This window comes from Phalacrocorax aristotelis, chromosome 14 (genome assembly GCF_949628215.1).
Source record: "Phalacrocorax aristotelis chromosome 14, bGulAri2.1, whole genome shotgun sequence".
In the NCBI taxonomy this organism is placed as follows: Eukaryota; Metazoa; Chordata; class Aves; order Suliformes; family Phalacrocoracidae; genus Phalacrocorax; species Phalacrocorax aristotelis.
The window spans coordinates 6,892,898-6,912,986 of NC_134289.1; the positions used below are offsets into that span (position 1 = coordinate 6,892,898).

At 39.3% G+C, this 20,089-nt stretch overlaps 1 protein-coding gene across 1 annotated transcript in view; it reads left to right on the forward strand.

The window, feature by feature from the left end:
* The window catches only part of JMJD1C (jumonji domain containing 1C), a 165,333-nt gene that overhangs the window by 53,165 nt on the left and 92,079 nt on the right, over positions 1–20,089 (forward strand). The window contains exon 2 of the mRNA XM_075109667.1: positions 988–1,152. Coding sequence (XP_074965768.1) covers positions 988–1,152 — 165 coding nt within the window. The remainder of the gene's footprint in view (positions 1–987; positions 1,153–20,089) is intronic.

Sequence of the window (20,089 nt, forward strand, 5' to 3'; positions counted from 1 at the left end):
CTTTGTTTTATAATGCCAACTGTTTTTTCTTACAAATTTTCTCACAATTTGGAAAAGCAAATGATTTTTTTAAAAAAAAAAAACATGATTTTGAAATGTAATGGTTTTGGAAGAGTTTGTGTTTGCTAATGCAGATAGCTTTTGGATAGCTCTTTGGCTCTGAGTTCCTGCTTTCCTTTACAAGAGGAGACAAAAGGTTTGGCGTATTTAACATAGTGAATGCAGCTGAGGGAGGGTAGGATAGTTCTCTAAGAATGTGTCGGGGAGTACTGTATAACCTACAGGACGGGATGGCACAAGATCAAATAGTTGCAAACTGGCTCCAAATTAATTTAACTGGAAACAAAGTATGGATTTTGTGGGGAGTTTTTTTTTGGTGGGTGGTGGTTGTGGGTTTCTTTTGGGGTTCACACACCCCCCCCCCGCCCCCCCCCCGTAGCCAGATTCTAGAAGGACAGAAATGGCAAGAAACTAAGCTGGTTCTGTTGGATGCTGTGTGTTGGGCTTGCTTGTAGTATCAGGGTCTGCAGCCTCAGGATGTTCTTTCTGGATTTGTTCCAAATGGCTTTTTTTTTTTTCTCCTTAAAACACTGTTTCTTTGGTTGTTTTGTATTATGTGGCAAGTATTTGAACAGAGAATGAAGTATTTTTAAAATGTATTTACTGATATGTAAATAGCTGTATGTATTACTTGAATGATACTAGCAAGTACTTAGTGTTATACTTTTCATAAGATGCCCAATGTTAACAGTAATGTTTTAGCAAATGTAGCCCTCTTCTCTGCAGCACGAGTGCACTGCGAAGAAAAACTTCTGCTGTGGTACAGGAACTGATATTGTATAATTTCTATACTATAACAGTGAAATGGGTTATATTAAGCTGTTGCATTAAATTTTAGAACACATGCTTTCAAAAGTGCATGTAGATGTACGCATGCTGTGTATACGTATGTAATATATGTCCTTTCCTGTTCTTAAATTTCCCCAGGTATATGTGGAATTTGATGACCTTGAATGGGAAAAGCGAGAATGGGTTAAAGTTTATGAAGATTTTGCAACCTTCTTGGTGGAGTACCAGCTGGTCTGGGCGAAAAGAAAGGACCCAAGCCAGACTCAGGGATCAAAGATCAAACAAATTCAATGGCCTGCATTGGTAAGATACTTGAGCAATTGCATTCACTAAACTATTTTAATCTCTTTAATTCTGTCCTTCTTAGGAAACTGTCTAGGTTACTTAAGTGGTGGAAGAAAGTAGTGAGCATGGAGGGGGAGGAGGGTAAGAAAAGGATAAGAAAATATTAATAAAGCGTGTTTGTGTTGAAAGGGTGGGAGTGATGTGATAATAGTCACTCATCTTCCTTTTTGAATCAACTTAGAGCACCGCAAAACTAGTCTCTGAGTGACATAATAGAACTAATGGTACTTTACATAGTCAAAGCATCTTACAGATATAAACTTCTCAGCAACACACCTTTCTATTCTGCGGAGGATTAAAACTAAGGTGAAAAATAAACCTTTAAGCTTGTGATACCTTCTTTGTTTGAGTTGAGTGTAGCTAGAATTCAGGTCAGAGCTCAGAAAGATGAGAAAAGTGAACAGAGATCAATAACATAAGTGATAATTTTTAGCCTGGTTTATGAGATGATACTTGTGACTCTCATTCTTTCCGGGCTGATGTCCAAGCATTAAAGCTGCTAAGAGAACTGCTAGGAGGTTGTGTCCATTTTGGGCATGCTGTTAGAAAGACCTGATGTATAGTAACGGTCTGATGACATAATATAATAAACAATAAACATGTATTCCTTTTTCCTGCAAAGAAACTAGTAGTGCTGTCAAAGCCTTCAGAAGAGCCAAATAGATATGAGATTTCAGAAACCCACTATTTTGGATGGTTTTGCTTTGTAGGAGTTGGGGAAGATTTCTCATAGACTGGCAGGTGAAAGGGAGCTCCAACAAATTTGTCAAAATGGTGAAGGGAAGTTTTAGATATATTTGATATTAAGCTTAGTATCTGTAAGTTTAGTCTTGGGTTTCTAAAAACTTGTAGTCGTCATGAATTTAGATGATGGTGGTTTTTTTTTTTCTTCTGGACTTTAGCTGTGTCTGTGTTTCATTTAAATATTCCCTTCATGTTCTCTCTCTGAGCACTTGGTGGACTTTCTGAAATGCTGTCGCATGATTATTTTTCTGGAGCTGTGGTTGGAACAGTCATGCTGAAGGTCATGAAGCAGGCTGTTCAAGAAAGCTTAGTGGTGGAAGAGATGAATAGATGGTTTGGGATGGACTTACTGCCTCTTCAGTTAATATTCCTGCTTGACTTATCTTGTACGTTTGTGGTAACGTGCTTGAGTAAAACAAGCTGACTTTCTGGATGTACAAGCTGTTTCATATATTTGCTTGTACAGGCAAATTTTGTGTTTTATGTTAGTATATCCTCAAGCAAGAATTTTTGGTTTCAGGGAGCCGTGTCATTTGCTCTTTGAAGCCACCCATCTCTCCTTGATTGAGGTGGGTATTTTAAAATCTGTTACTGACTTAGAACTAGTATGTAAGGACTTTGCTATTTTACATGCTTTTTATCTCGCCCTCTAGGGTAGAGATCCTTTTTGGGTTTAGAAGGGGTGTATTCTAGAAAGTATTCTAGTCTGGCTGCTGATCCTGTCCTCAAGTTAAAAGTATGTCTTTGCTAATGTGACTAAAACTAATGTTTTAGTCGCACCTTTCTTTCCATAGAGACTTTCAAACTGCTGTGATTAAATCCTCTGCAGACACTCAAAATAGTCTAGCAGTAAAAAGAAATAAGTTAACAAAAGAAAAAACTTCTATTTTTCTTTCATCTCCATCTTATAATTTTTTTATCCTTGTTTTAATGTTTACGTTCTTGAGATAGCGGATAGGCATGAGAAGGAAGGTTTGCAAAAGATCTGCCTCCTGCAACTGCAGTTAAAAAATTGAAATCATATAGTCCAAAGTGGGGCTCAAATAGCTTGTTTGGTCACAGTTTCCAGATGTTAAAGATGACAAGTTCTCAGCATTTGTACTTGGCCTGCCTACAAATGTTCTAGCAATTGTTTTCTGAGTCAAACCCTCCAGTCATCCATTCTAGACAACCCATATTTGAGGGGAAGTGCAGATACAGGATAGTAACTCTCGTTAGAGCACATTCCTTCCACAGAGACCTCCCAGAGATCTGCTCTGTATCCATAGTTGCAGTGATCATGCCAGGCCTTGGGGAACAGGGAGGGTGCTCAAATTGCCATTATACTTTTGGGTTTTGTTTCCAGGCTATCTGAACCACTCTGGTGTAGTGGAGCAGATGACCTCTGTAGAGGTTTGGGGTGGTTTTTGTCCAAACAAGACTTACTAAAAATGGGAAAGCAATGGAAAAGGTGGTAAAAAATTTTGATTTGCCAAACAGCAATATGAATATCTGTACTTTTATGTGAAAACCTGAGTGTGGATGTGATAATGCACACTTTTTAGAAAAGTTGAGTCTTGCTGTAGGTAAAGGAAAAGCCTCAATCTTTCCCATGCATGTTGAACTAGAATGAAAAAAAAAATCATTGATGTACTTGACTATCTTGTCTTCATATTAAATACCAAAATAAAAGTTTCTGGTACAACTGTATTTTGGATGCTAGCGCACATGCAACAAAGCAATATTTATTTTATGGAGTAGTTCTACAGGATCTTTGCCTTCAGTGAAGTGAATGGAAAGTACTTGTTTATTTACATGGCTATCACCCTCTGTTCTTTTTTTTGATCAACGTACTCTTGACTGTATGGCATTCAAACCTGATCAGAAGACAAGGTCTGTAATTTCCTCTGGGGCTTTCTATGGGCAGTCATCAGTCTATTATCTGTATACTTCACAATTACTGATTTCTTCTGTTACACAGTTGTGTGATACAATGTAACCACCACTTTATAGATGCAGTTGCTAGAATGCAAGTTGGTCACAAATGTTTGCTATTTTTAAATGCCTGAATGCCTGAGGTGTAGCTGTTACTGAAAGCGCAGTGTCCATTGACCTAGTGGAGCTGCGCTTTAAGATTTTAGCTCTTATGTCAGGTGCTGATTTGGGAAGTGAGAAGTACCGCCTCTTTCTTCTTGTTTAGGAACTTGGTAACAGAGGAGGGGTAGATTATTCTCTCGAGTTTCTCTCATGATGGGTTTATCTTTTCTTGTAGTAGATTTCCTGCCTTATTCATGCCGGAGGTGAAAAGTTGACTGTAAATGAGCCTGGAGTCCTGCTGGCAGCCACGTGCTTCATCATATCATGGTCACTTTGATGATGTTGACTAGATACCTGTTTCTGGGCCACTGTGCAAGTCTGTGGAGTAGAGGGGAAGTGTAGTGCCTCAGCTTGTTCATGCTGTAATGAAATATTTTTCCTTCTTGTGAGATGATTTTCTGGAAAGAGTACAAAACTTCTTGGCTGACTGGTGTAACTGGAAGTCATCCTGCACATGGGGTATTTACAAGCATAGAACAGAAGACTGTCAAGAAGCATAAAGAAATGGCAATGTTGATAAATGATGTCAGCATAAATGTAGCCTAGATATTAGGGAAGAGAGCATTTGGTAACAATGCTTGTTGTTCACCTCAAGTAATGGAGATGCTTTACAGATGTCAGTGCAGAAGAAAACCTCTCAGCCAAAGTGGTATTTTATAGGAAAAATTTGAAGTATGAGTTTTGAAACCTTAAGGAGTGTAGGTAGTGGAAGTGAGTGGTGTGTCTTTCCACATCAAGGGATTAAGAAAAGTAGCCTAGATAAGGTGTTGAAATTGAAGGCATCAGTTTAGTTTGGTAAACAAGGGTGGTGTGTATATCACAAAATTACAAAGAGGGTAGCGATGGGCTCAAAGTAATGGGCCAGGAGAATTACCAGTACCTCAAAAATGAGGCAAAACTGATTTTCGAATTCCTCAGGAAACAGCTTTGAAGCAATTGAGATGATGGATTAAAATTTATGATCTGTGGGTGGATAAGAATAGTTGTATTTTAGGGGCAGTAAATTTATCTCCCTGATGTAGAAATAGTTTGGGTACTAGGATGTTAGAGACCGGTGATAAAATCATGCATGTGATACAGTTCAGTCTGAAGTCTTGTGTGTGTGATGGTATCCCCTCAGCAGCCAAGAAGAGAGATGGAAGTAAGTGTGGGGGCAGGGGAATGAATTGGAGCCAAGGTTTTAATGTGGACAGAACGGAATGCTTCTGTGAGCTGTCAGTTTGCATTTAATTGCTATCTCTCTAATTGCACATTAAAATATCTAGAAATAAAGTGTAGATGGAGAAAAAGAGAGAACCAAGGACAGAAGCCTCTAGAGGCATTTTAGAGAATAATAGAATAAAGTGGAAGGAAAGTTTAAGCGGATAGCCTGACTAGCAGAGGACACCATGTTAGAAACTTAAATAGCAGTTCACTTTATTAACAGTATCAATGTTGTATGTCTAAGGCATAGGAAGGTGTGGGCTGAGTGCCTTTTATAGTAATTTTGTTTGGGAAGAGTGTTTTGGAAACTTAATTTAATGTGCTGAAATGAAAATTTATCATTTAAGGTCTACAGATCGAAATGAGAGAAAGAAATTTAAGACAGGCATTTTAAGGGGCATGTTCCGTCATCTTGGAAGGAAAATGAAGGGTAATTGAAAATGCAATTAAGATTAAAAGAGTTTAAGATGGATAGATTATGGCAAGTTTGTACTTTCAGGAAAAGGACCTAGGAGAATACAGGGGGTTGGAAAGAAAAGGATTGGAACTGGAGATAAGGAAAAGTGAATGCATTGAATGGGAGCACACATGAGAAACTTCTGCACTTGCAACAAGAAAGGAAGAGGCTATTGTAGAACGGGAAGGAATAGCATGATCTTATTTTGGCCTTTTCCTTTTGTAAGAAATTGGCAGTCTGGTGCAGGGTCGATGTCAGAGGAGGAAACAGTTTGACTCAGTCTAATATGATGAAAAGCAGGACTGGAGAATGGTGTGTTTAGCTAGCAGGGCAGAGCTGGGTGCACGGGAAGGTTACATACAGGCATGGGTGATGGGTCAGGGGTTTTGTGTGTTCTGCTGGGTATGGTTTCTTTTGTAAAGCATGTGTTCTGTGTTGTTACACCTATAAATGAAACAGTGCTGCTTGTGAATTCACTATGAATTCATATATAAATCAGAAGAATCTGTACTAATTCTCTGTTGGTTTGAATACGGGGACAGTGCTTTGCTAGCTTTACAGTACTCGCCTTGTCAGCCCAACAGATTTGCCCTATGGTCTCAACTAATACAAAGGTCTGCAGTAACTGTATCACTCCCAGTTTCAGTGCAAGAACTGGTTCTCCTGCAATTGTATATTTCTGAAGAGTGTGCATATATATATATATGTGTGTGTGTGTGTATATATATATAAAAATCTAAAATATGTTTCATGAGGAGATCCTGAATATGCTTGTCGCCTAAGGCAGGGTAGTTGCAGGAACAACTCCATGTCCCTCCTGCCTCCTGTAAAGGAAAAAAAAAAAAAGTATGAGTCTGTTTGCCTGTCTCTCTCTCTTGGAACAAGTGAAGTCATTGCTAAACCAGTGGCTTGAGAACAATCTTTCCTGGGACTCTGTCCAGGGCTCTGCAAGAATATAGAGCTTTAGCCAGGCTTATAACAAAACCACGGACAAAGAGTGTGTCTTTGTTGGCAATGACTAACTCTTTTCCACTGTGAGAGTCTGGAGTTGATTTACAGTGGACAGTGCCAGTGGCACCTGTGGGGCTGTGGGCCTTCAGTCTGACCGTCATGCTAATGAGGTCGTCATCTTGCAGAAGAACGAGATGAGGTGGTTTGTGGGTGGTAGTGGATGTGTCTGTTCTAGCTAGATGTGAATGAGTCCATACGTTCATGTGCTGACTGCGTGTTAGGGTACTTGGTGGTAAAGCATAACAGTAGAAGTGTTCATGGACACGTGGAGGATAGACTTCTCCTCTGACCTTATGTAGCCTTCCCCCCACCCCTCTGTCCCAGCTGTCAGTTGCAGAATCCTTTTGCTTGACTGCATTCTGCTTCAGCTGGCTTGATTGTGTTGGATTATAAAGCAAATACTTATAAAGTGCCCGTTTATTGGCATTTGTGTCACAATTAAAGAAGAAAGTGTACAGATTGAACAACAAGCTCTGTAGAGCTTCCAGAGATTCTTGAGACAAATCAAATTATTTTTGGCATGATGATGGAAAGTAGAGCAGGTCCCCTGCTCATTCCTGCTTATACCGTGATGCACTACCACTTTTTCACTCTCTCAAGGATTTGTTTTCTTGCTTGTCTTGATGGTCTAATTTTAGCATTTCTGAGTAAGTTTCTCTTTTATATGTTGGCCCCATGGATCTGACTGATTCCCTTCAAAGTCAGGAGTTTCTGTAGATACTGCTAACGTTGTCGCTGCATATTCATTTACTTCACTGAAGCCTGTTCTCCTCCCTTTGCACAATGAAAAATAGAGGTATATGCTGCCAGATGCTGTGATTAAATCCTCTGCAGACACTCAAAATACTCTAGCAGTAAAAAGAAATAAGTTCACAAAAGATTACTGTGCATATGGAAAGCAAGGCAGAGAGAAGACTCAGTCTCCTGAGTCCTAAAAATAAGGAAAATCTTTGAGGATATTTCAAATTTGAGGAGAGGAAGTTCTGTAGCTTCCAGGGAAAACAATAAAAAACTAATAGTGGGTTTTTTCAGCTTCTCCATTCCCTGCATCAGAGTTCTAGTGCTTGTATACCTTGCTAATCTCGGGTAAAGATGAGATATACACAGCAGAAGAGAAAATGCTTGGAAACTGTCAGCTTCTTGGAAAAGATTTAAGACACTTTAGAGCTTGGGGAAGAGAAAATTTAAGTAACTGACTCAGCAGAACGTAAAATGACCTGATTTTTGCTGCATTGTGAAAGACAGTAACATGCAGAAACAGCACTTGGAGATGGTTCAAAGATTACTTTGCTGGAGAGTACGTTACTGTAATATTCCCACAGAACATAAACGTCTCAAGCAGTACCGCATCCCTCCTGCCTGTGTACTTTGGCACTTGCTTTTTTTTCAAACTACTGCTTACTGGGAGTCACTGCTCTGCACACAGCATTCTAACCAGAGGCCATTACCTTCCCAGGACATGCCCCAAACGAGCAGCATTAAACTGAAATCTGCCTCCCCAGATGCTCCATTGTGAAATATGGGTGTTGTCCTGTAGCTTCCCACTCTGGAAATGAGTGACAGAGTGGAAAGCCTCCCTGCAGTGCTGACTTGTATGTGGCTCTGGTACTATCTGTGCACTTTACACTACTGCATTGTTTGTTCCAAAGTAGTTTTTTGTCACAAGGTGTTGGCTAAGGGCAAGCTTGTACTTAATTTTTTCTTTTTTTTTTTCCTTTTTTTTTACTATCTTATTAAACTTGCACTTCTAAGCAAAAAGCAAAGGAGACCCTTTTTGTTTGAAAGGATTTAGTTTTGTAAAAGCATGCTTCCACATATAAAATACGTAAAATATTTTTTGTAGTTAAGTGCTATGCTAAGAATTGTTTTTCATGCCAAATTCATTTGCAGGAGTGCTACAATTCCAAACAAAATAGAGTATTTTCTAGACTTTAGCCTTAAAATAACAGTAAGTGCAGGTCGTTTTGATCATACGGGTCTGAGAGTTGCCATTTTGGCAGCTCCTCTAGAGAAAGCTGCTTTAGTATGTCACAGCATCCTGGAGGTCTCTGTACTTCAGGTTCTTTCCAGCTGGTAAAGCACTACTTGTTCACCAAGGATTATGCAAATAAAATAACTAGATATTGTTTAGCATTCTTCAGCTGCAGCACTAAGCAGTACTCCCAATTGAGTCTCTGTCACTTGCACCTGTTCAAAAGACAAAGCAGTGAAATACTGATAATAATTTGTATGGGTTTCTGTAAAAGATAGATGTAAAGCTTTTCAAGGTCTCAGGTTCAAGCTAGGCAGTTGAAGCAGAGCAGCCGCAGTTGCAGGGAGATCAGTGAGGGATAACTGTTTGCATATTGATTTTATAACTGGTGCTGAAACCTATATTGGTTCAGTATATGGGTGTACTCCTGTTGATACCCTGGTCAACTAGATTGAAGTTAGTGTAGGTATAGCTGAACTGTATTCACGCTTCCGGCTTCAGTGTTGACCTACTCCACACCTTCATAACAGCAAAGAGCTATGCTGGGTCCTCTAGAATTGACTAGGAAGTCCTAATGATTTTTTTTTTTACATAGCATTTATGAGAACAAGTTTTTAATTTGTGCTGAAGAAAAACCAAATTGTTTTGTAGCTCTCTAGATTGTCTGAATTTCTTCAATGAACTCGAAGAATCAGCTCAACTTCGGAGATAGCGGTGAGCAGAATATAGGCATGTGGACGCAGTTGGTTAATAACCAACACAGTATTTTGGAAATTCAACTTCCAGAGCTTGGGCTTTGGAAGAACTACACAAAAGGCACTGCAGGCATCTCCATCAGTCTGGTCGCTTACAGTCTGTCTGCTGTTGATATAAATTATGATTTTAGGTTATAAATATGTTCATTTTATATATGTGTATATATGCGCAGGTATGTGTTTATAGATGTGTGTGTGTATAGAGATATACATACAAATATAATCTTTTTCTCTGTATGTTAAAAACATTAAAAAAAAAAAAAAAAAGTCTTCTGACCTATACCTGTTGAGAGGCTCTACAGTGAGGGAAGGATGTCAGCATGGTACTTGTCCTCTGTCAGAACAGTGGCTATCCAGAACGAGGAGAGCTGTGCCAGAAGACTTCCATCCACAAGCAACTGCTTGGTGTTTTTCTTGTGATGGTGGGGAGGAGCAGCTGGGCTTTACACCTGTCAAATCCACTTGGCAGCTAATTTTGAAAGCCACCCACTGTTAAATCTCCACTGCTGCTTCTGTGCATTAATGACTTGTCAGCTGTGCAGTACTGAAGCACTGCTCTCTTCATGCTGACTTGAGTAAGATGAGTTATGGAAGGCGTAATTAGAGTTTTATGAGTTTCTTGTTCTTTCCCAGAATTCCAGCAGCTTCTTCTGGGCTTCATCGTGAATCCTGTGATATGCTGTATGAAGTCTCGATATCCACCTTAAATGTGTAGCAGCATGGAGTATTTCAGTAATTCACACACTACTGTTTGGGTACATGTGGCCTTGTGTGAATAGTCTGTTCTCCTGCAGCTGAGACTTAGGAACTTCAGGTGAAATTAATGTCTGAATGAAGTCAAAATGTTTCAGTCAGGGCCGAAGACTGCATTTTGCTAGTTTAGGGTAAAAGTTCTGCATTTTGCAAAGTACTGAGAATCTGAAGGAAAGTTATTTGATGGTACTAAGAAACCATATACTTCAGCTCCACCTGAATTTTGGTTATCAGCATGTAAACAAGGCAGCTGTTGGTTCTAAGATCTCCTTTTCTGTGGAGTGACTCCACAGAGCATTTTTGTCATGTCATGATTGCTTTGTGGTATTTTAGGTTCTCGGTCTACCACTGAACTGGCACCCATGAAACAGTATTCTCTTGATTTCTGGTATTTCTTGTAGTGCTTCACTCTTTACAGCAGTAGCAGCAGGTCTTATCGTGGGGTATGATCCTTCACGGTTTTGAATAAGCAGAATAAGTGATGGCAGGGGATCTTTTTGAATCTAGCAACACAAGCAAATTGACAATGTGGATTGGGGAGGAGGCACAGAGGAAAACTTTAGTCCTTTGAGCCCTTGTGTCGTGGAAAACGATATAAATATTTGGGATAAATACCCAATATTTATTTATTGCCATCCATAACAATGTTTGGGATAACAAGGGAATTAAATTGAAAAAAGGATAGTTTCTTCACCTCATGGGGTGAATGTGTTGCTTGTGTTGCTGGTTAGGCTGTTGGGAGGAAAAAGTTGTCTCCTTTATGTGTTTTTGACAGAGCCTGAAAAAAAAACCCCAACAAAAATCACTTTGGCAGCCCAGGATTGGTCAGTAGTGCTATGGCAGTGATTTTTAAAGTGCGCCTGCTTTGTGAACAGGTTAAAAACAAAACAAAAACCTAACTTCCTTTCAACTCAATCTGTTACGGATGTGGTTTCACACTGAATGTAACCAATCTCTCATTGATGCTGAAAGAGACAGTGCTGCTACCTCCCCTTTTTGGTACTTTGGCTTAAACCCCCACCAATTTCAGTTAGATCCGCAAGCTCTCTCCTCTAGGGTGTGAACACACACTCATGCTCCCCCTACCATTACACAAAAATCTGTGTTATAGTTTACACTAAGCTCTTGTGAACTGAGCAGGGGGATGTATGTGAGAATGAAGTGCTGTTGTTTATTACTATTATGCATTGTCTGTACTTGAAGTGTATCGATCACTTCTGTCTTATTATATATTGTGATTTCCTTCTGTCATTCTGTGCTCTCAGGGCTCTGCATTTGAAAAAGATATTGAAATGAGGTCTTGGTAGTTAGCTACCATTAACAGAAACTACTTCTGCTGGGAGATGTTGCAGGCTTTCAGTTACACTAAAACAGACTAAATCAAGTGCTTGGAGCAAAAGGTTGTCTTTTTTTTCTTTGTCATAGGTGCTAAAGCATTATAAATGTGCTCTGCATGATACATGTATCATGAGCAATCTGTTTTTCATATATGGCAGTTTCCTGAGGACCATGAAAAGTCAAATTTCCACAGCAAACTTCTATACTAAAGTTGTTCTAGCAATGGTTTGATGTACATCTAGTATGTTTACTTTTAAAATTTATCCTAACTTCTAAGCAGAAAACTGAATATGGGAATGAAGTTCAGGAGCAGCCTGCTAGCTTCAGGTACTTAACCTGCATGAGGAGGCTACCTGGGGTAGAAACTGTATTTTTATAGCTTCAGTGTCCTAAAATTTCTGGTAACTTCAGTTTTTGGCAAAGTGACTATCATTCTTACTTTCTGAAAAACAAACCCTTTAAGTAGTAAAATCACTATGTCCTATTTCTGGCTTCACTGTCATAGCAGCAGTCCGCTGAAGTACATGCCAGTTCCTTTCAGGTGCATGTTACGGGAACACGTGTTACCTTCTGAACTTCACATTGCAGCATTTATGTTGACATGGATTTCATCAGTGTTTCTGAAGCCCTTCTCAGATTTGGTGGCTCTGCATGTGCTCCAGCTGGACAGGAGGAACGGAAATGTTGGTTGGCCGCAGGTCGTGCCACCCCGATGAGAACAATTAAGATGTGATTAGGCAGTAACCACAGGCTCATTGGAATTGAGAGGGAGTATTGATGGGAGATAAGGATAGAGGAGAAAGCTGCTGAAGGCACACGTTTGTTTCATCTGCTGAGCAGTTTTTTTTTCTCTTATTGAAAAAAGAAAAAATAAAACATACAGTTTTTATTTTACATGCCACATCCAATTGTCTGCCGTGGGTTCAAAAATCCGTTCTCTCTGTGAGGATGCAGAGACCAGGGCTGGGAGCATATTGTTTTACCACTTCCTTTCTCGTACCCCCGGATTAACATCCTTCCAGCTGCTGGCCAAATCAGGAAGTTGAGTCAAGGGCTAGAAAACACAAATACACTTTCAATGACTTCTTAAAAGAAAAAGCAAAAACTTAAAGCGACTATGTTTGTGTTTCTCTTCACAATGTGTGTCCTGTTAGGATGATGTCAGTCTTAAATGATGAACAACACTGAAACTGTTGAATTTTTTGAAATTCGTCAGGTATTGAGAAACAACCACTTTGTTGTATCTGTGGTTTTACAACCTTTCTGCTTTTCTACCCTCTGCTCTATGGAATATTCACATAAATGGAGAACGGACATACAGCGAAACTTGGGTTTATGTTTGGGTTTTTTTCCCCTATCTTATCTGCTCTTCCTTGCAGCAAAGCTTGAGGTTACTTCAACAGTAATTATTGGTAATTCTTTAAGATATTCTATCTTATTTTGTGTGTTGCATGTTTAAAGCATTGTTACATAGAATTTCTTTAATACTAGAAAGTGAATCAATGCTAAGAACTGCAAATTTAGGGCTATGTAAAGTCTTTAGGAACCAAAACAGTTTCAGAAAAATATTGATTAGGCTGACTTTGTAAGCAATCAAAATAGTCTACCATTGATTAGGGAATGGGACTTTGTTTGAAAATAATATCCTTTAGCAGTAATTAATATTTTACTAGAGAAACATGGCTGACCTCATCTAACCCCAAGTAAGTCTGACTTCTTATTTACAGATAGGTGAATTATTAACACAATTAATAATATAGTATTTATTTTCTGTCTACTGACTGTCATAGGGTCTACACCAGTCATGGGTAGAAAAAATTATTACGCTTTTTGGTCTCTTATTAGCTGCTTTTGTGTTCCATTGTGATTGCTTTATGGAAAAGACTTGGTCCATTAGTTAAGCAAATGTTAGAAATTTACATGAAACCTTTCAATATTCAATTTTTGTACAAACTATTTAGGAAAAAACCTATTCTTACATATAATGCATCATTCTGAAAAACTCTTGACTGAGTATTTTAATTTAAAATTTCTCATCAATTTTGAGTCTAAGACATCGGGTAAGTACCTAATTTCTTTTAATAAATGATGCAGAATTATATTTCTGTTCATGGCTGTAGTTTCAGATGGCTCTGAAAAATTCTTACATATTTCATTGAAGGACTTTGGGATTTTAAGTATGTATACTGAATTGCTACAAACTATATTAGTACCGTCACAGTAGGAATAAAGTACTGATTTGTAGGACTGACTGAATGGATGCCTTCGGAGTCACTGAAACCTTCAGCTGAATCCTGCAATGAGCTGAATAGAGCTCATTATTGTTGGTTGATGAATTTAGCTATTTTGAAAGTGTAGTAATAAAGCCATATATTAATATGAAAACAAACGAAATCCATTTATGTGCTACATAGAAACTGTTAATATTAATTTTGCATTTAGGAGTATAACTGGCTTTTTAGAGAACAATGTCCCTATGCATTTTGGTGTATTTGCTGGAATAGGCTGTATTTGTTCTAACCAGTGTTCTGCTGAGGCTCTGTTACCAAACGAAAGCCTGTTGGTTTTCGTTCCAGTATTTCTATTTCTCCAAGTGTGGTTTTGCTTATAGTACTTTTACTATTCTAAATGACAATGCTTTTTGTACTCCTAGTACTTTAATTATTCTAAATTATTAATACAATTTTTTAATTGCTTTTAAATTTAAAGCCAGCTTCTTTTTCATATCATGATTATCTAAAGTACTACAGAAAAGCCTGGGTATATCTTTGTAGCTTACGGAAAGGCTAGTTTGAAGGCGTACCAAAACACATTCCCTTTCAGGAATCTTGTTAGCAATGGATTGTACATGATTATAGTGTACGCAAAGAGGTCTCGGTGCCTCTGTAATCAGCTGCTACAAGCTTGCCAGGATCAGATCCTTACTGAAGTTTGAGGCAAGATGCCAGTCGTTTTAATCCTGAAGACTGGGAAGCACCTCCGGCGTGCAGTGTGTCTCCTTCTGTAGATTGCTTAGGACAGACCTAATAGATACTGTTTTACTTTTGGGGTAAGAAACATTTACAAGGTAGTTTGAGAGCTGGTAAAGAGTTCGCTATTGATCCTTTATTGGCAAGTAGAGCAATAGGTGTTTGTGCACAGTCATCTTCTAAGGCTCATGGTGCAATCAATTCATATGGGGAGAATGAGAAATATTTGGGGCAATTTATTGACAAATGTGAGGGAATTAAGTCAGAGAAGTGTTTTAGTACTTTGTCAAAGTGGAAATAACGTAAAACTAAAATAGAATCACTGTGTGCATTTATTTATTAAGTACTTAAGGCTTTGTGGATGTTTTCCTACCTCCTAGTAAGGTACTAGCTTCTGTGTCCTGTGGAAAAGCAGCAGCTACAGGTTTGAGATTGCATCAGAACGTGTTTGTAGCATGGTGACTTCAGGCATCACCTAGACAGAATTGTATGAACCTCCACTAAGTGTCGTCAGGTTTGCTGGTGAAGGTAGCTGCAGCCAGCAGCAGTATGATTAGTCAAGACTGGTGCAATCCTAGCAGAATAAAGTGTTTGACTTGATTTGCAGGTGAAGGAATTGCAGATGATTTTTTTTTATAAGCCTGGTCATGTGTATGTAGTATATAGACAGCCTGCTGTCTGTCTTTGCTGTGTTTCCTCTTCCCTCTAAAATGTGGTCAGGTAGAAATGCAGCTCTGCTGTTTGCTGAATGTGCAGTAATTTGTGTTTCCTTTAGATGTGCATAATCTCAGATGAGTTTTTCTTGGGGAAGAATTTATGCAGTTTTCCATATGTTCTGTTATTAACAGTTCTGATCTTCTGTCCTTATATATGACACCTGTATCTTGGCAGTTAATATGCATGTATAAGTGCTGTGGTATTCATGCTACTAGAAGGTTATGCTTATGGGGGGGGCTTGATGGCATTCTTAATTGATCATGTGGTTTTTCTATGACAAGCTATTTTCCTGTGTTACTCTCAAAATACCATGTGAACTGTGATTAATTGTGCTTTGGCACTCGGCTCTGAAATTACTGCCACTGTCATAGAATGTAGATTCTGACATCTTTGGCTGCTGCAATTGCACTATCTTTTAATGATAGAGGTGCTTGGAGTTCCTTCAATACAAATGACATTATTGGCACACATAAGATTGTATACTAGATTATTATTAGAATAACCACTGTACCTTTTATTGGGCCCTTAAAACCCTCCTCTGATGATCGGACCCAAGCTTCCTTTCAAAGTGGCAAAATGACCAAAGTCGTCTCCTCAAATGTTACAAATGCATGTACAAAGTACGAATGAAAGCAGGAAGGGAGACTGTTCTACGTGTCCAGGCAGGGGAGGTTAACGCTGTTGTATGTCATTTGACTGGCCCTGTATCTGCCTGCCTTTTGGTAATACAGTGTATGATGTCTTGCCTTACCAAGAAAATTAGAAAACTAAGTTGTTCTGTGCCTGCTCCACCTGCCCCAGGTCTTTCTGTTTGCATACTTTTAAGCAAATTTTAGATAGGGGAGCCAGACGGGCTTTTCCCCTGGTTTTACAGGATTCTAAACACTTCCTTTTGTATATTAATGGTATTTTAACACATGCTTTAGTATATTTATTTACACTGTGGTGCTGATGGTTTGTTGGTTTTTTTCCCTCCTTAATCTAAGTAATTTAATTGTATAAAGAAAGTACAGGTCTATTAGTTATGGATGTTTTTGGCACAGTGAGATTATGAAAGGTAGTCAATAGCTAGTTACTTTCTGTTGGGGAAATGTTTTTCTTTAACATACAAGGACCTTTTTCACGGGTTTTAACTAGGGTCTTAGCATATACGTTGTGAGTTTAAAGCACTAGCTGCAGTTTGCTTTCTCAGTACAGTTCCAGGATACTTCTTTCAACTACAGATTTTTTGCTGGTTGCCTTTAGAGTTTGTCTTTGAAATGAACTAAAAGATTTGTTTGTTTTCATAAATGAGATATGAAGGTGGGAGATAACAGGAAAGTCATGGCAAGATTTATAAAACACAGTATTCTTAATAATGTTATGTTGGCCAGCAATAACATTTTGACTACAAAAAGTAAATGGAGAAAACCCAGTAACTGTTTATATGAAATTTGTTATGGAAAATAAGCCATTAGGCCAAAGCAGATACTTGCTGCTCTCTTGAAATTCTGTTTTCAACTGTGATCCAAAACTGTGAGGAGCCAAAGAATATTGGTAACCATGTATGCAGATAGAAAGAGTGATGTTAATTCATCAGAAACTGAGGCTTATTTTCCATTTCCAAGGTAGATGTGAGAATGTGGGTATGAAGTACCCAGAAAGTAACTGTAGTAAGTAAGGCTAATAATTTTTCTTTTCTTTTAAGCAGTGTTGTCTTCTAACAGCCTTCGCATCAGAATAGTGAAAATAAGTTAAAAATCCATACATAAAGTTTCAATTCTGTATGTTTTCAACTGTTGTAATTATTGGCAGTAATTGGTAATTGCAGGTTAGTCACCCTCAGAGGGATGAGCTTGCAAGTGGGAGCAGTTGTAGAGTGGGGGAAATAACGTAGTTCCTGACTCTGACCAAGTGATGAAATTAGTTAGTAAAAATTTCATCTTTATGCTGTATGTGGAGAAAGGCCAGAGTTTGCACCACGTGGACTCAGTAGCTCTCTGCTTTGAGATTAACAGGGCAGTTTACAGATCTGAGTAATTTCTCTGGACTCATACAAGAAATGATCTGCAGATTGTTAATAGTTCTAGGCTCAGCTTGCAACCATGAAGGCTGGAAATATGGTTGTATTACTGAGAAGTCATTCTCTTGAGTAGTTTTGTGGCAGGAGGTGAGTCCAGTTGTGATTTCTTATGATCCCTAGGCATAGAAATAGTAAAGAAGACTTTCCCCCTCATTTTGTCTGATTTCCAATTTTGATAAGGTTTTATCAGTCATTCAAAAATTTGGCTATATGCTATTCTATAATTCCTCTTTTGTCTACTGGGATTGCTGCTCAACTGAGAAAGGAGGATTCAGTTACTTATTCCTTTGTCTCCAGAATGTGCTGCTTGTTTTGAGATAGGAGGCTGCATCTCACTGTTTGAAAGGAGACACCATCAGTAATGGGATAGGTGTGAAAGCAGTAGAGTTGTCTGCTTGAACTGCTCATGTTTGGTTCCAGACTGACTAGTGCGTGGTTTAATTCACTGCTGCTGTTTGATAACAGTGCAAGCAATGTTGGTGCTTCTAGAGTTGTCTGAGGGGCTTGTGTTGGGACAGAGGCTGCTGGCAGGGAAAAAAGGGAGTTGGGAATCCATCTGCAAAGAACTAAAAAACATTGGGTGTGAGGGGAACAGGGGAAAGAATGCAAGCATCAGTGTAGTTGTGCTGTTTACCATTTCTAGTTGTTTTGATTGTTTTTCTCTTGTTTCAGCATCAGCTTTTGTTTGTCTAGATTGAATTTGTTAGCATGTAGGACTCGGTCTCCAGCAGCTGCTGGTTTACTCTTTTCCTACCTGTAGCTAGAATGAGGTATACACTAAAATATAGCTTTTTTTCAGGTAAGTGACTGCCAGAATATAAGGTCGTCATTTTCTAAATTCAGAGAACTGTTGCAGGAGCTCACTGGTGTCAAAAGGGGGAGTCTTTGTTCTCCCTGTTCTCTTCTGTGCAAGAGGAGACTGGTGGTTCAAGGTGTTCCAAACGATTTTGTTCCTTTCACTGGAGTGCATAGATCTGCTTTGCTGAGGTAGATGGAATCACAGAATATCTGGTGGTAGCTGTTGTCTCTGTTTTACCTTTGAAAGGAGGATTACTCCTGCCACAGAAGATTGCAGATCAGAATAGGATGGAGTCAGCGTGTTTTTCCTTTTGCTCCTTTGTGGTGATGTTTTCATGATGTCATTTTTACTGTTTTGGAGGAAAGGACAGGAGAGAATCCCTTGCCTTGATTCCAAGGGGGGTGTTGAATAGAGGAGTGGCTACTGAAAGGAGTATGTACATTTGTTTGCGTAGAGTCCCAGACTACCAGTGACGTACTTGTACAGCTTTCATCAGAGCTCTTGGAAGAAAAACTGAAAGCAGGAAACCCCCCATACTACTTCTGCATAACAAAGGGTAAAGAACTGGAGTGAATGTCACAGAGCAATGTTACCATTTCAAGGATTCTTCACAATATAATCTAAGTTTGAGGAATCACTAATCCCTTTTCTGTGATGACCACAAATTCTTCACTTCAGACACACCTGATGCTGAAGGGATATGCTGTTCAGCTCCATTCTCCTCTTCATCATCAGTTCTCTTCCTCATTTTGCTAGGTCTTGTGCAAGGATCCATTTCACAAGACTGATGACTGTAGGGAGGTCATCTCGGCCAGATTGGAGATGTTCTCCATGCAGTGCAGAGAAGGCTTTTCTTTCCCAGTATTTCCTAATGCTTTAGGAACTGAGAAGTAAGCTGCACAGCCTCTTCTTAAGTGATGTTAGAAGAGGCTAACCAGATTTCTGAGGAAATTCATGGGTGTATATAACAATCTTGTGATGAGTTTCTTCCTGTGGCCGTAACAGATAAAAAGTCCTCTGGACCACACTTGGAATACTGTGTCCGTAGTGTGGTTTGCCAGGGCAGTGTGTAGGACATGCTTTTTGAAGTCAGGTTCAGGGCTTAGTGTGCAGGCACCTCATCCCCTGCCACCTCCTGATTGCTAGAGCTTTGTCTTAAAAACAAAGGTTTCTCACTGGCTTCAAATCTCCCTTCCCAAAGCATTCCCCTAATAGGAACTCTGATTCCACAGTCTGCTGAGAATTCAGCTTCAGTAACCTTGATTTTTGTAATGAAACTTGAAACTGTAGTAGTCTAGACAAAAAAAAAACAAACAACTAACCAACAAAACAACCAAACAAAACAACAAACCAACCAGACATTACAAATGTAGACACAACATGTCAATGTGCCATTTGTTCCTTCTCTTATTCCCTTTACAATTCCTGAGAGCCATTTGGTATTTATTCCGTGTCCTGTATCCTCGGTCCCCTCCTGTGCTGTTAGCTGTGTTTTTGTGGTGCTGGTACCTGCCTGGTGCATAGGGTGGGTGCCCCTCTTACGGCTGTGCTTTCCACTTGATTCAGTCCAGGGACACTGGAATGAGAGCTTTGCATTTTCTGTGGAGTACAGGATTGTTAACAACAAATGTCTCCTTTAAGTAGTCTTTGTTATCCTCAGAGGACAGGATGTTTCAGTTGTTCAGTTGCTCTCCACAGCTCCCTTTTTGAGGTTGAATGCTGTGTTCCAATATTGCCTGTACGTGGTCAGTCACAGCAGTTCACAGGACACACAGTATGCAGCTGCCTCCAAAAAAAATGCTTCACTAAAGTGATGAAGCGCACACTTATATGAGACAGCTTGTGTTCAGTCACCAGCCAAGGGCACGATCTCCATGGCTAAAATGTAGGCCTTTCCCATGTCTGCTGGAGGAGTGCTTTCAGTGAAAGGAAGTGGGTTGTGGCTGCTTGAACAACTCTGGCCTACAGCCCTGGCCCTACGCAGCTGGAGAGGCTGGCAGAGACTCTCGCTTGCTGTGAGTCACGGGTGAGTGTTCCGT